We start from the raw sequence: 17,224 nt of genomic DNA, 5'->3' as shown, positions 1-17,224 counted from the left end.
TTAATGCCCATTAAGCCTGCAATGGTATGCTTGCAATTTACTCAATAATCTGGCCTTTAACTTTTATCACATCTGGCTTTGAACCAATATGCCTTCTGTAAACTCACGTACACCACTTCGTCATAAGCAAAACGGTTGTTTATCCTTTGCACAGTATAATGGCGCACTAGTTTGTCCCCACCAGAGTACTCTTAGGGAACAATTGAACTACACAGAGCAATACATTCTAGGTATGCTGCACATCCCTGAGCTACTATACCTCTTTTGGTCCTTGAGGCAGCATTTCTGCTCAGCGAGCCTCCCATTTGAAAAGAGATGTAGCTCAGTTCTGCTTTGCTAAATCTTATTTGGCAATGTGTCTAAACACATGCAAACTTAATTAGTTCAGGGGGGAGCTTCGGCATTTGTAGTGATTGATAAAAGTAACGGGGAAATGAGACGAGTCAGGATTGGCAGGGAGCGCTCCCTCACTCAAGCTCAAGCCGTGTTGTCTGACATGCAGCTAATCGGATGTGATGCCACTCCGCGGCTGCAGCAAATCTTAACTGGGATGAAGTGATGGGCTATTCGCTATCGTCTTGCCACTGAAGCCTCTGCTTTGGCAAAGCTGGAATCACAATTTCATGCATTTCCCACTTTGTACAATAAGATAACTATGGATCAGCCTCTGAAACTATTTTGTAAAATGGAAGAAATTAGAAAGGAAAAAATAGTGAGTCTCTCATCGCATCTTCGTGGGCAGAAATGTGAAAAATACACCCACATGAACATACAGCATGTTAGCGCACTCAAGAAGGCTCCACGGCATGGTATTCCCTGGCTGGGCACCAAAACTTAAATCATGTATCATGTGGTTCTTGTAGGTTATCCGGGCTGTGTAACCGTGGTCTTGGTATTTTCTTTCCTGACGTTTCACCAGCAGCTGTGGCAGGCATTTTCAGAGAAGTAACTTCAGTGTTACTCCTCTGAAGATGCCTGCCACAGCTGCTGGCGAAACGTCAGGAAAGAAAATACCAAGACCACGGTTACACAGCCCAGATAACCTACAAGAACCAATGAACTCTGACCGTGAAAGCCTTCGACAATATAATGTAGCATGTATTTCCCCCCCAAAATACAAAGATCTCAGGAATCTTTTATCAAGAAGCAGACTAGACAGGATTTCCTGGACATAAAGAACACAGACAAATGCTTAAAGGCTTATGGACAATAAGGCATTTTGCTGCTAGCTAACAAACTGCTTTGCTATCACTTGAACCCACCATTTCTTGTCCTTGCTCTACATTTAATGATCCTGGTCTCTCTTCTCTATGGCAGCCGTTCCCACATTCTTTTTTTCCCCTTTTTTCTTTTCTGCTGTCAAGCCACATCTCACTTATGGCGACCCCAGTAGGGTTTTCAAGGCAAGAGACTTTCAGAGGTGCCTTGCCATTGCCTGCCTCCATGTCACGACCCTAGTATTCCTTGGAGGTCTCCCATCCAAATACTTGCCAGGGTCGACCAGACTTCTGAGATCTGACGAGCTCTGGCTAGCCTGGCCTATCCTGGTCAGGGCTCACATTCTATTAGCAAATGGCAAATCTACCCCAAAAATGTCAATGACAGTGCTCCTCAGCCTTTGCATTCCAAATTTTTTCATCTTTGTTGTGCTTTTCCAAATTGTGCCCAGTTTGCAGTGTCATCCTTAAAATGTGATGACAGAAACTGGATAAGCCACTACAGCTGAGCATTACTGTCCACACTGGACAGAATTAAATGACCTTCTGAAGAACTTTGGAACTGGCCAACTAGATCACAGAATTCCAAACAATTATGGGAAATCACACAACTGTATGCATGTTTATTTAATTTTTTACAATTACTCTTGTAACTGGTGTGCAGCTTTTGCCTTTAACACTGGAGTGGTAGGAAAAGGTGCAGCAGGAGGCAACAGGCACACAAGGGCAGAAGACATTCATTAAGTGTAAACTATTTTGCTTGTGGCAAAAGAGAATCCAGCACCAATGCCATTCTGATTCTCCCTCCTGCCCTTTCCCCAAAAACCACACACCGAGATTCAGACTAAGATATATTTGGCTACTTATCAAGGCATTACATGTAATTTCACCTTCTACAGCCTCAATCTGCCCAGCAAGGTAATACAATAATGCACTGCACATTTAAAGCCAGACACTAAGAATTGAAATACCAACAATTGATAGAATATCATGCAGAGAACAAAATGTGTCCTTATGTACAGAGCCTTAATTCAGTCCCCAGGGAAAATCTGAATTCCAGTACTAGCAATGAAGAATGGAGGGATTTTATTTTACTTCACTACATTTATATCTCACCTTTCTTCCATCATGATCTCAAGACAAATACACAGGATTTCCAGGAGACCTTCCATCCAGGCGCTTATCAAACTTCACTCCAGCAAGGGAGCTATATTGTATGTGCTTTGAGAATTCCATGCCCTGACGTACTCTAGCCCAGCCAAAAGGGCAAGACTCTGACCCACCTGTCTGAGATGAACCCAGCATTTTTGCTAGTCAGTCAACTGGTAAGAAGAGACTTTTTTCTATCAGTTTCATTCAAGACCCTTTTCTCTCCAAGACTCAAACAGCAAAGAGTGCCAGGAAACATATCAGCAAGTGCCATCATTCTCCTGGGCACCAAGTGTACTCTCCAAGCTGTTTTCTTGAAAAGTTCAGAAGACAGTATCAGGGAGAAAGTCAATTAATGTTAGACTATGAGGTGTAAAAGCTAGCCGTACCTATATATGACTGAGATACAGGGAAGCAATTATTCTGTACTCCATTGGGATTCTTGTTGCCAGCTCACTCCCCATTTTTCAAGTTTGCATGAATCAGGTCAAGGAGGTAACAGGGTGAAGAGCCTCTAAATGCAGAACAGAATACCCATGTACCTTCTCAGACAATATGCCTCTTCAGATAGGGAGAAAATCACATCAGACTGAAAGCCAAGCTGAGCTGCTAACAAGTTGTGGATGTCTGGTTAACATTGTATATGTCAAGCCTACACATTTTCCTTGTAAGAAAACTATCAGCATTCTGCTTGGAAGAGACCGATTCTGCGTCATAGGAATCCAGTTACTTTCTGTAAGGGCAGATATTACTGACAGTAACATGTGTGCTCAAAACCAAATATGCTTCCCTTGGAAGGTTCTAAAAAACTTGCTTGGGAACTGGAGACACATGCAGGATCCAGCACTCAACAACCTATGCAAACATCCCATTTGAAAGAAAATCAGACCCCAGCAAACCACAGCTGTAATGGGCATGGAATGATACAAAAGGTAATCTAGTAGTAAAATGTTCTGCCTAAGGTGAAATCAACAACTCACTGGTCCCTGACAGATCAACCCACTCAGTCCAGACCACAATGTATTAGAAGGAAAAAGGAAGTGCATTGCAAGACTACAACTATACAAGAGGGAAATGGACCCTCCAGGTTCACTGACTTGGGAGAAACTTTCACTCCAAGCCAAAACATGATGAGCACAGGCCTTTTATGCATTCTCAGTTTCCTCGCATCTAACTTTGTTTCTTCGGGAAGTTTTTTCAGTTATGCACATGTTTTGCTCCCTCTAGAGGCTAATTCCATATAACACCTGTTTTTATGAAGCACAAAAAGCTGCTGATATAAACTACAGGGAAAAATGCTTCATTTAAAGCAGTGTGTTGTCAAATTGACCATCAGAGGGAGCAAAATGCATGAATAACAAGAACCCCCCCCCCCGAAGAAATAGGAAGTTAGACACGAAGAAAATGAGAATGCGTAAAAGGCCATACTCAGACCTCAATACAAGCCAGGCACAATCTAAACAAGACATAAAATGTGCCACAACATTGAATTAAGTAAGTTTTACCTTTTAAGTTTGGAATAGATTGACATGGTTTCAAGATGACTAAAAAAAATCCCTGATATCAGGCTTCTGGGAGGCTGTGTCTGCACTCTCACACAGCTAAGCACATTCATCCACTGAATACTGCTTGGAAAGGAGAAAAGAATCAGAGAAAGGTGACACTAGAAAGCTTAGTTTCTTCACACCATTAGCTCTGAGCTATCTCAGGGTTGACCATGCGACCACTGAAAGTTTTAACAAGAGTATTTATTGACATGCACATTTTTTGTGTACAAGGAGGAAGGAGGGGAGAAGAAAATTAGGAGGCTACCCCATGCAAAAGAAATTACGAGTCATGTCATAAGACAAAATAATAACATAAAAATCATAATTTGGTAACACTACTACAGATATAAACCTTCCATACTTTATTTTCATTTATTTAAGATTACAGTAGGGCACAGTTGACACAGCAGGGCAGTGTGCCCTCCAGGTGGTAGGCTTGTTGAAGCCAGGTCTGCCCATGAAGCCTGCAGCATGCCCAACTCAGCAGGGCCAGGTGAGGGAGGAACAGCTGCCACATGGGGCAGCCCTAAGATTTAATGTGCTGGCACGAGCCAGCTGGGGGGAGGCAGGGCAGCCATTTAAGGAAGGTAGAGAGCAAGGCTGAAGGCTTACCTCACTCAGTCACACTTGATTGGCAACACCTCCTGCCAATCTATTTGGGAAGGTGGGGCAACCCTGAGGGTCACAGGAAGAGGATCTTATGGAAACCAAATTTACCTTCCAAAAGGAGGACATCTGTAAAAGAAGGGGCTGGAACAACCTAATATGCCAAGCAGGTCAATGTAAGTAGAAGTGGTCCTTTAAGTGCGTGGGTCCTAGATAAAACCCAGCGCCCTGAATTGCACTTGGAAACATAGTGGCTTGGAGTCTTTAAACTTCAAGCAGAAGCATTCACAGTCATATATATTTCCCACTTCCCCTTTCTCCCAGGAGAGACGTCACCTGAGACCTTCAAAATGTCATGGATTGCGGGGGGGCTACTATTAAGACGGAAGATCAGAAAACATCACCCCAACTTCTCTCTTGAACGGATGATGCTTCTTATATCAATGGAAACTCCACCATAAGGAGAAGCAATGTCATCCAGTTACCCTACCCCCGCCACGCCCCATCACATTTTATTCACAAGGCTTACATGACTCTGAGCATCAGCTGTATACAGGTTTAAGGAGGCTGCTACAACAAAAAAGAAGTTGGGAAGAGTAACATCCACAAGCACTCTTGTGCTTGTGATTCAAAGGATAAGAACATAAGAAAGGCCATGCTGGATCAGACTAAGGCCAATCAAGTCCAGCCATCTGTTTACACAGTGGCCAACCACGTGCCTCTAGGAAGCCCACAAGCAAGACAACTGCAGCAGCTTTATCCTGCCTGTGTTCCACAGCACCTAATATAATGGGCATGCTCCTCTGATACTGGAGAGAATAGGTATGCATCATGACTAGTAGCCATTTTGACTAGTAGCCATGGATAGCCCTGTCCTCCATGAACATGACTCCACGTTCTAGTATTATGAGAGGGATAAAAGCTTCTCGTTGCCCACTTGTAGGGATTTTTGAAGCCAAATTAATTGGCGGTTGGGCACACCCTCGCCATTTTAATATTGGTTCCTCAGAACCCTGATTCTTGCCATATTGAAATATTGGTTATAACAAACTCTAGGTCTCTGGAAAGCTCCCGGCCAAAGTCCACTTTCAATACTGGTCACATAGTACAGTGCAAAGTTCACTAGCTGCATAATGACCTCAGTGGAGCAACCTTAAAGGGATTAGCAACTCTAAAGAGATTAAAGTCTACTAAGCTCATCATCCTATGTAACAGACAGCCAGTGTTTGCTTGAGGAATGCTGTCCTCAGAAAGGAATGTTTCATTGTCTTCTCTATGCCTTGATCTTATTAATCATTAATCGTGGTATGCCTTGCCTAAGTTCCATTGTCTAAAATACTGATCAACCTTGCTATTCATTATGTGTCTTTCTTAATAAAAACCTGAGAGCTCCACTCAGATGGCAGAGCTGGTTCTCTCACCAATCAAGACACAGCGTCCGTGTCTTTCCTTCACCCACTCTCTCCACACCATGCATAATTTTATAAATCTCTATCATGCCTCCCCTTACCCCTGCCTTTTTTCTAAGCTAGTCAGCATTAAACCCTAAGGATCCAACACATAAGGAACCAATTCAGATATTGTAAAATTGGTCCTGTGCAAATACCACTCACTATCACCCAGCAGGCAGGCTGCTACATTCTACACAAACTGAAGTTTCCAGGATCCCTTCAAAGGAACTACGTATAGCACGTGTCTCAATAGTCCAACATATGCCATCAGTATATGGCAGCCTAAATAGACATGCCTTGTACCATTATTTGCAGATCAATAACCCACAATTGTGATAGGTGCTAGGCTTTTTGAAGGCACCCTGTCATCAGCTCCTCAGACATTAAATTGTATTGCCATTAAATGGAGTATTCTAGCTTATCTCCCAACAAAGATGCCTAGGGGGAAAGTATATCTCATACTTAGCCAAGTCTCAAACCATACAGGGCTTTCTAGATTTTTTTTTATATATATATAAATTTTTATTAATTTTTTAACAACATAAAAAATTACAACAACAAAAATAATAATTATAATAACCAAAGTAACAGTAAGAAAAAACCAGGAGTATCCGTATATATTCATTAATACAATTCAAAATATCACTATTAACTCTATTAAGATACCCCTTTTCCCACCACCCACCACCTTTTGTGACCCTTCACCTGACTTCCGAAGAAGTGCTATGACAGTTTCAAACTTATTTATTACTATAAAATATAAAAATATTTTAAAATTGCTAATTTCTATAACTCACTAAATAATTTAATAAAATCCGTTTTTGCCAGTTTATCCCAATATGAGGCGGCCTTTTTCCACATGTTTTTAAATTCTTCCATATCCTTTCCATGAAGGAATTCCGTTAATTTGGCCATCCTCATATATGTCCATAATTTCTCTCTCCAATCAATTATTAGAGGTTTATTCACTTGCTTCCAAATTTTTGCAATTACAATTCTTGCAGCAGCAAAACTATATTGACATATAATTCTATCATTATTATTCAAATTTCCTTGTGGGATTCCCATTAAACAAAATGCCGGTTTTCTTTTCACTGTAGTATTAATCAAGTTGTTAGTTTCCCTAACAACTTTTTTCCAAAATTTTTTAATTTTTTTACAAGTCCACCATACATGCATAAAGGTACCTCTTTCCTTTCCACATTTCCAACATAAATCCGTCTCCCCTTTCTTCATTTTAGCTATTATCACCGGTGTTATATACCGTCTATAAAACATTTTATATAAGTTTTCCCTAATTTCATTCGTAATTGTGAATTTAAACTCTCTTTTCCATAAATTTTCCCAGATGTCTAAATCTATATTATATCCTAATTCTCTCATCCATTTCACCATTACTGGTTTAATTCTTTCCTGTTCTAAATTAATTTCACTTAATATTTTATATATTCTACCAATCAAGCCTTTATTTCCTTTCATTAATATTTTTTCTAAGTTAGATTTAGATTTATTAAAACCCAATTGATTATCTTTATTAAATATCTCTTTTAATTTATAATACATAAACCAATCTTTAATATTAAGTTCTTCCTTACTTTTTAACTCCCATCCTCCTTCATTAAATTTTATAATTTCACTATATCTTTCTATGTCTAAGTTTAGATGGATTCCTCTTTTCATAAATGCTTCGATTGGGTTAATCCATCCTGGAGTCCTAAATTCCAAAGTCCTTTTATATTTTTTCCAGACTTGGAATAATCCTTTTCTAATAATATGAATATTAAAATCTTTATTTACCTTTTCCTTTTCATACCATATATATGCATGCCATCCAAAACGTAGATTAAAGCCTTCTAATTCTAAAAGTTTAATATTTTCTAATAATATCCAAGTCTTTAACCAAGTAAAACAGGCTGCTTCATAATACATTCTTAAATCCGGTAACCCTAACCCTCCTGTTTTTTTTGATTCAATTAAATTATTGTATGCAATCCTATGCTTTTTCTTTCCCCATAAAAAATTTAAAATATCTCTTCTCCAAATTTTAAATATTTTAACCCCTTTTATAATTGGTAAATTTTGAAACAGAAAAAGCATTTTAGGCAAAACCATCATTTTTACCACGGCAATTCTTCCCCATAATGTTAATGGTATTTTGCTCCAATTTTCTAAGTCTTTATTAATTTCTTGCCATAATTTAACATAATTATTTTTAAATAAATTAAGATTATTAGGGGTTAACCATATACCCAAATACTTTATTTTCGATTCAATTGAAAATCCTGAATGTTGTGATAGTTCTTGCTGCTGCAATAACGTCAGTTTCTTCACCAATATTTTCGTTTTATTTTTATTTATTTTGAAACCTGCAAGTTTTCCATAAACCTCCAAAGTTTTATTCCATTCTTCAATTTGATCATTAGGATTAGATAAAAAACAAACTAAATCATCAGCATATGCTTTAACCTTAAAATGATTTTTCCCAACTTTACAACCAGTTAATTCTATATTATTTCTAATCTTACACAATAATACTTCTAATATTAATATAAACAATAATGGGGACAACGGACATCCTTGTCTTGTACCCTTTTGGATTTCAAATTGTGACGTCATACTCCCATTAATTAACAATCTAGCTGTTTGATGAGTATAAATTTTATCAATAGCTGTTTGAAATTTTTTTCCAAAACCCATATATTCTATTACTTTTTTCATAAATTTCCAATTAACATTATCAAATGCTTTTTCTGCATCTAAAAAAATCATTGCAATAGGTTCAGTAGTAGATTCTGCATATTCCAAAATATCTAACACTGTTCTAACATTTTGATTAATTTGTCTTCCTGGAAGAAAGCCAGCCTGATCTTCATGTATAACCTGATTCAATACAGTTTTAAGTCTGTTTGCCAAAATAGCTACAAATAATTTATAATCATTGTTTAATAAGGAAATTGGTCTGTAATTTTTAACATCCAGTAAATCTGAGTTTGGTTTTGGAATTAACACTATATTTGCTTGTTTCCAGGTTTGTGGCATGGACCCCGTCTGCAAACATTGATTCATCACTTTTAACAAATATGGAACTAATTGTTCTATAAAAGTTTTATAATAAATTGCTGTAAAACCATCTTCTCCTGGTGATTTATTTAGTTTACTTTTTCCAATAGCTGTTTTTAATTCCTCCATAGTTATAGCAGAATCCAATAAATCTTTATGTTCTTGCGATATCTGATCCCAGTTAAATTTATTTAAATAACTATCCATTTCCCTCTCTAGCTCTACTTTTTGTTTATATAAATTCGCATAATAATCTCTAAATATGTCCATAATTTTTTGTTTATCAGTTATTATTTTCCCATCCCTCTTGATTTTTAATATTGGTAATTTCTTCTCCTTAGATTTAATTTGCCATGCTCATAATTTACCCGATTTATTAGCATGTTCAAAAAAATTCTGTCTGTTATACATAAAGGGCTTTCTAGATTAAAGACATGTCAGGTTCTATGATCTGGATTCACTTAACTTTTAATTTAACATTAATGTACAGTAGCCAATGTCCCTTCAAGATGCTTGTGAAAATCCTCCTTCTCCCTATAAATCTGACTGTAGAAGAACAGTCATGGAATCATAGAATTGGAAGTGGCCATACAGGTCATCTAGTATTCTAGTACAACCACCTGCTCAATACAGGATCAGCCTAGAGCAGGGGTGTCAAGGTAACAGCCCACAGGTCAGATGCGACCCGCCGAGGGCTTTTCTCTGGCCTGTGGAGCCAAAGCAGCCAGCCCATTCCCCCCTCCCATCCCTTTTTGGGCTACGTGAGGCCGCAGCGGTCTCGCAAGCCCAGCCTGCAACCTTTCCTCATCCCTGTTTGGGCTTCCCAGGGCCAGGGCAGCCCCACAAGCCCAGCCAGCAACCCTTCCCCCATCCTTTTCTGGGCTAAGCGAGGCCGCAGCAGTTTCACCAGCCCAGCCAGCAACTATCCCCCATCCCGTTCTGGGCTTTCTGGGGCCAAAGCAGCCCCACAAACCCAGCCAGCAACCCTCCCCCATCCTTTTCTGGGCTAAGCAAGGCTGCAGTGGCCATGTGAGCCCAGCCAGCTACCTCCCCCATCCCTCTTTCTCTCCCTCTATCTTTCTTTTTCTTTCTCTCTTCTCACTTTCTCTCTCTCCCTCTTTCTCTCTCTCCTTCTCTCTCTTCTTCCCTTTCTCTCCCTCTCTTTCTCCCTTTTTCTTTCTCTTTCTGTCTCTCTCTCTCCCTCTTTTTCTTTCTTTCTCTTTCTCTTTTTCTGTGTCTCTCCCTGTCTATCTGGACTGGGGGAGGGCTGTGGGCTCACCAGCCAAGGCAGCCACCCCTCCCCTAGTCCAGATCTGGACTGGCGAGTCCGCTGCACGCTTGCCAGCCAAGGCAGCCACCCCAATCCCAGTTTAAAATTTTAAAAAAATTAATGCCAGTGGCCTGAGATACAAACTTCATAGAAGACACAGGCAAAGCCAATTCACGATATTATTTTTTTACTTAAAATACAAACATGCATAAAATAATAACACTCTTACAGTATTTTCTTTTATTTACCAGTATTATTGTTTTAAGCTTGTTTGTATTTTAAGGAAACAATAATTAATTAGCTTTGCCTATGTCTTCTATAAAGTTTATATCTCCGGTACCTGGCACTAAATTTTATGATACAAATGGCCAGGCATAAGTGACATTTATGCCATATCCAGCCCTCATAACAAATGAGTTCAACACCCCTGGCCTAGAGCAGTGGTGGCGAACCTATGGCACGAGTGCCAGAGGTGACACTCAGAGCCCTCTCTGTGGGCACGCGCGCCGTCGCCCCAGCACAGAGTTCGCCTGAGTTCGTTCCCCCGGCTGAGGAGGCTGGGGACCAGCGGTGCCTTCCCGGCTCCTCCGGGAAGCTCCGGGCTCCTTCCCAGCGCCTTCTTCCCAGTTGCTGGCTGCGCGCTCCTGAAGTGAAGACAACGACGAGCTTTCTGCCAAGGACTGGAAGATGCAGAGCCGGGATGGGGATGGACCGGGAGTGGGATGCCTGGGCGGCTGTCTGCGGCGGGCTGGTTGGTGACTGCAGCGGGGGGGTTGGCGGTGAGGGCCAAACGGGGGCCCACCTGGCGTTTGTGCTGGAGCCTTCGCTTAGCTCAGGTTTCCACTCTGCTCGTTCATGCAACCAAAGGTGCCTCTGAGCATGTGCAGAGGGCTGTCCCCACCATCAGCCCCCCCCCACATAACAGTCTTTTAAAATTCGTATGAAGATAACAGTTGGAAAAAGAACCAAACTGAAGGGGTGGGGGCTATGCTCCAGCTGCTTTCCTTCCCCCACTCGGCCACTTATGCAGGGTTGCCAACCTCCAGGTAGTAGCAGGAGATTTGCTATTTCAGTTCATCTGGAGAAAATGGCCGCTTTGGCAATTGGACTCTATGGCATTGAAGTCCCTCAGGCTCCGCCCCAAAAACCTCCTGCAGGTGGCAAAGAGGGACCTGGCAACCCCTAGCCCCATGTGGACTTCTAGCTGTGCTGGCACTTTGCGATAAATAAGTGGGTTTTGGGTTGCAGTTTGGGCACTCGGTCTCTAAAAGGTTAGCCATCACTGGCCTAGAGTATCCCTAACAAGTATTCGTCCAGCCACTGCTTGAAGACTGCCACCTTCCTTGGCAGTTGATTCCACTGCTGAACTACTCACTGTAAAAAAAAAATTCCTAATGTCCAGCCGGTACCTTTCCACCTGTAATTTATACTCATTATTGCGAGTCCTATCCTCTGCTGCCAACTGAAACAGCTCCTTACCCTCCTCTAAGTGACAACCTTTGAAATACTTAAAGAGAGCAGTCATGTCCCCCCACCTCCTCTTCTCCAGATGAAACATTCCCAAGTCCCTCAGCCTTTCTGCATAGGGTTTGTCTCCAGGCCCCTGACCATCCTCGGTGCTTTCCTTTGCAGCCGCTCCATTCTGTCCACATCCTTTTTGAAATGAGGCCTCCAAAACTGCACACACTATTCCAGGTGCAGCCTGACCAATGCAGTATATAGCGGGACTATGACATCTTGCAATTTGGATGTTATGCTCCTGTTGATACACCCCAAGACCGCATTAGTCTTTTTTGCCATTGCATCACACTAACTGCTCATATTCAGCTTACTGTCCACCCGTAACCCTATATTTTGTTCACGCACACTTCTACCCAGATGTATATCCCCCATCCAGTATGTATATTTCTCATTTTTGTTACCTAGGTGTAGACGTCTGCACTTGTCCTTGTTGAATTGCATCTCACATCTGCCCACTTCTCTAGTGCAGTCTTATTCAGGAACTTAGAAACCATATCTATCCTATAAATATCTCTCTTCTCTAGTATGAAATGCAACATTCCTTTGCCTTCAAACTTACATAGTCACCATTCCTGAAGGAAAAGGTCTCACTGACAGACATTTGATTCAAGCCTATGAGAAAATGCTTCTCTTTCTATCTTGCATCCCTGAATGTTCACAATGTTGCTAAAAGCAGAAATGCATTAAAGCCCATAATTTAAATTCTTTTTTGGGAATGCACTCAGCAACTATGTACTTGACCAAGCAACAGATGGATGCCACCTTTCTTTCTTCACTTGGCATGCCCCACAGTTATGCCTCCGGGGTTGTCAAGCATTAATGCACAAGCAAGTGGGAAAACCAATGTAGCGGGAGTCAGAAATTATATGACAGCAGCTGAATGTGTTAGAAAGACACTGTCTGAAGATGGTTGATCCCAAACAGCACTACAGCAGCTGAAAAGATATGAAGATATTGTATTGTACTGTATCCTCTGTATCCCAAAAATAAGAGACACATTAATATCCAACTGCAGAAGGAAACCTTGCCAGGGGTAAGAGTGGTCACACCAAAAATGCACAGCAGTCCATCCAATACTCACATTACTTTCAAGTCCCAGTCTCCACAGGTTACAAAAATCGACTTGACGCTGGGATCCAAGAGGCCTTCCTTTGCCATCCACTCATCGACCCTCTAAAATAAATAGATGGAAAGGAGATGAGCTTTCTGAAACATGGAAAGAGACGCAACAGTTAAATGCCGATAAGCTTCACAATCACAAAAGGAGAAAATTGTGATCTTATCCGACATGGCTTCTCCTCCCTCCCACCTCCATCTCAGTTCTGTTCTCCTCCTCACTTCTATGAAAGTATGCTTGAACCTTTGAAGATTTCTGATAGGAGACATCAAACAGCCAAAGAAGGGGAGATCTTATCAGGCGTCACAACATTTCTGCTTACAGATTGGCCCTCACACAGTATTTATGGGACAATAATATTGCTTGGCCATTTCCTGTGCACCCTGACTCTCCTCCAAAATACAAGAGACAAGTAAAGCAGGTCTGAGTTTAACTTACCCCCCCAAACTAGCAGTTGCTTATCAAAGCATGCTCAGATTCTGAATAAAGTAAGACGCTTACAAAGGGGTCCTACCAGTCATCAAGTGGAGAACAAAAGAACAACATAGCAGGGATTCCTATACTAACCAACTACATAATGGTGGTGAGAAGACTACCCAAGCAGATACTTTCCTTTCTACAATTCCCCCATTGCTTCATTATTACCATAACTACCACTTTATGTCCTTTAATGGGCACCAGACCCCTCTTTTCAATGGAACAACCAACCCAAAAATCTACCTCCCCATGTCTCCCCAACCAGATTTATCACTACTTCAAGGGTTTTTACAATTCCTGCAAAGCTTATTTAAGGGCAAATGCTGTAACTATTTTATAGATGTGAAACATGGACCATCTCTCAGATGAGGGAGATCTGTGTAAGTATCCCTGTTCAGACACAGATGTACTATGACTGACACTCTGTGTTAAAATACATTAACTTGCAGCTTGCCTCTCTTCACTTCCTAGAAGCTTGAAAGACAAGCTTTTGCACATAAAAACTAAAGAAACTAACCAGCATCACAGACACAGGACATTACATTCGATTCCCTGACCACATTCTACATGAGACAGTGGCATCCTGCAACAAAGAACAGGTAACTTATTCCTATGAAAGACTACAAAATCTCTAGCTTGTAAAATCTGTTTCCACACATCCCTTCAAACCCACAAGGAAGATGCCAAGATGAAGAACACTTCAGGCTAACATGTGAATCAATCCTCAAAAACCGTATCGGGTAAGCCTTCATTCCAATTCCAGAACAAATTATTCATTGTGGCCTGGACCTAAAGAACTGCATGCCTAGTTTCGCTAGGTTTGAGTCCATTAGCACCTAAGAGACCAACAAGATTTTCCTATCTGACAAAAGGAGCTTTGACTCTCAAAAGCTTATACCCCACAAAATCCTGTTGGTCTTTAAGGTGCTACTGGACTCGAATCTAGCTATTCCACTGCAGACAAACATGGCTACCCTCTGACGATTAGCTCTGAACAGCAACAGAATTCTGGACATGGGTACCACAAACATTACCTCTCCCATGAGGCATAAGAATCCTCTTATGAAACTGAAAGGAATTTCAAAAGGAGTCTGTGATAACAGCACAAGAATTTCACATTCAAAGGGAAACAAGAGTTGGTTTTTAGACCCCATTTTTCTCGACCTTGAAGGAGTCTTAAAGAGGCTTACAATCACCTTCCCTTCCCCTCCTCACAACAGACACCTTGTGAGGTAGGTGGGGTGAAAGAGTTCTGAGAGAACTGTGACTGGCCCAAGGTCACCCAGCAGGCTTCATGTGGAGGAATGAGGAATCGAACCCGATCCTCCAGATTTGAGTCCACTGTTCATGTAGAGGAGCGGGAAGGGAAATCAAACCGATTCTCCAGATTAGAGTCCACCAGTCTTAACCCCTACACCATGCTGAAAAAGTCATAAATCCTTCAGGGTATGTCCAAGCTTTGAACCTGGACTGTTTATGCAGTGCTACATATGTACACACTTATTCAATGCAAGTAATTAATTCTGATTATAATGTTAAGAGGAAATGTGGTAAAAGAGAAAAAAGAAAAGAGAACAAAAGAGTTCAAAAAGTAAGAGAACACAACAGGCACACAAGAAGTCATACAGAACATCAGTTTTCAGTCCTTAAGCCGACTCATTTTCTCTGCAACCTAAAAACACATTAACAGAATCACAATGCTTGGTGATGGTTGGCAACTAGTTGAGGAGCACCTTCCTGGCTGACAGACACATCTGCACTCCCTCGTTCCCATCTCGCCTCTTTCTTCTCCCTGTTACCATCAGAGCAGATCATGCACAGTAATTTGCTGCCACCAATCTCATTTGGGGGTCCCTGGAGAGTGCCCAGATCACTCCCCTTCAGTTCCTCCATTATCATAAGGCCAAGATTGCATTCAACAGACAAAAAACAAAAGGTACAAAAAAAGTTGTTCGCTGCTTGTCTAACAGAAAGGCATCTCAAAATGACGGAAAGCTTGCATAAAAATCAAGTCAGGACAAAGCGAACGGAGTCTGCCCAAAAGCCAGTGCAATGAGATGGGCAGCTCAGCACAGATTCAAAGAGGCATAAGGCAGCTGGTTGTTTAGCACGGAAGGTGCTGGGGCACTGCATTTGCCGGGCTGGAATTTAAGCTGCATGCTCGCTCATCAAAAGAAACGTATTAGTCTTTGGCCAAAACACTGGGCAAACGGCTTAAAAGGAAATCAAGAAAAGAAAAGCAACAGACAATTCCCTAACACAACTAAAACTGAACAGGTCCCTAGTTCATTTACAAGTTTCCTGATCCATCCACTGGATCCAATCGTCCTGGCTCACATTCCCTATATGGGACTAAAAATTCAATTGCCAGCAGCCCCCTGTTGAACAAGTTCAGGAACTGTGCGCATTCAGTGTATAAATTTTGAACAGTGCCCATCTTGGACCCTGACTGGGCTCATTTTCCCATGGAAATTTGGCATGGGGCCAATCAGGGCTAGATTTTTTTTACCCAGAACAGCACTGGCAGGAGAACAATTAAAAACTCTAAAGAGAGCAAAACTCTCCATTAAGCACATGGGTACTTAGTTATGACTTAAACAGCAGAGAGGCTCTTCTATCTAAGAAGGTCACTACATAAAGAAAGGGGGAGCAGGAAAGTCAGCAAAATTGGAAAATAGGAATTAATCTGTGCCATTCATGCCCACTGTAGCCTAACGGGTTGCCAATCTCCTGGACTGGTCATGGCAACCCCGGCAGATGTGTGCAGCAGCCTCTCCAGACCAAGTGGCAAGCCTGTGCCGCCATGGAAAGGACTTCTCTTCATCCCTCGAAACCAGCAGTCAAAGAGCAGCAGCCAAAGCAGTCCCTCCAGCAAACCAGAGGGCATCCATGTTCCTGTGTATCCTGCTCTAGTGAAAGCCATATGGTAGGGAATATGTCCAGGCATGTAGCCTGCACCAGCACACACCCCCCCTCTTGCAACATCGGACTAGTTCAGCAAAGCCATTCAGCAGACATTAAGATAACAATGACTCGCTCTTCAGCAACGATCTCCAGACATTAGCAGTGATCGCACCTTTTGTTTCAAGCCATTAAGCCAATCAGTGAGACTCCTGACTTCTCCTGGGATTGCAAAAGCCATTGGAATTATAATAGATTTCCAAATTCTCACTACCCCACAGCTTAATCCTTTGTCACCTTTTTGCCACCTGGGAACCTAGGAGGAGTTCTCCCCGCCCCCAGAAAAACAGTATAACTGCAATGCTCCCAGCCCACTCTCTCTCTCCCTTGGGCCTTCCCCTCCATACTGCCTGGCACTCTGCCAGAGGGGGTGTTCATGCTTGGACACCTAGCCCCCCCTGTCCCCTTTTTATCCCCCAAAGCTGCATGGAATTCAGGACGGACAACTAATCTGCAAGAGAGGTGCAGTATATTTCCTCCTCGGCCTGTCACATGGCGAAAGTCTCTTTTATTCCTCTGCTTATTTCCTAGATTCTCTGTATGTGTGTATGCATAACTGAATGCTTGAATATATAAACACTATTTAATTTGGACTTCCTAGTCTCTGTCTTTATTCAAGGTCTCATTAAACGGATTCTGGTAGAGTTGAGTGCGATCTCGCTATAAAAATACATAGTTACCGATTGCTAAGCTAATTTCCCCAATTAAAGAGCAATTCGGGTAACAGATTACTGGTGGAGGAATGCGGGCACTCCTACACGTCTGAGTGCACATGAGTCGACACGTGTGTATTTAGCGTGTAGACGTAGGAAAAAGTTTTTGAGACGCTTTGAATTTTGACCAGTTTT

The 17,224-nt window shown here is 41.7% G+C and overlaps 1 protein-coding gene across 1 annotated transcript in view; it reads right to left on the bottom strand.

Annotated features, from left to right (window-relative positions):
• ERI3 (ERI1 exoribonuclease family member 3) overlaps positions 1-17,224 on the bottom strand; it is a 265,545-nt gene that overhangs the window by 192,117 nt on the left and 56,204 nt on the right. Inside the window, exon 6 of the mRNA XM_056844793.1 lies at positions 12,903-12,994. Coding sequence (XP_056700771.1) covers positions 12,903-12,994 — 92 coding nt within the window. The remainder of the gene's footprint in view (positions 1-12,902; positions 12,995-17,224) is intronic.

The sequence above is a fragment of the Euleptes europaea genome, chromosome 2, assembly GCF_029931775.1.
Source record: "Euleptes europaea isolate rEulEur1 chromosome 2, rEulEur1.hap1, whole genome shotgun sequence".
In the NCBI taxonomy this organism is placed as follows: Eukaryota; Metazoa; Chordata; class Lepidosauria; order Squamata; family Sphaerodactylidae; genus Euleptes; species Euleptes europaea.
The sequence above is the reverse complement of the archived record's forward strand: the minus strand, read 5'-3'. Positions and strand labels throughout refer to the sequence as shown.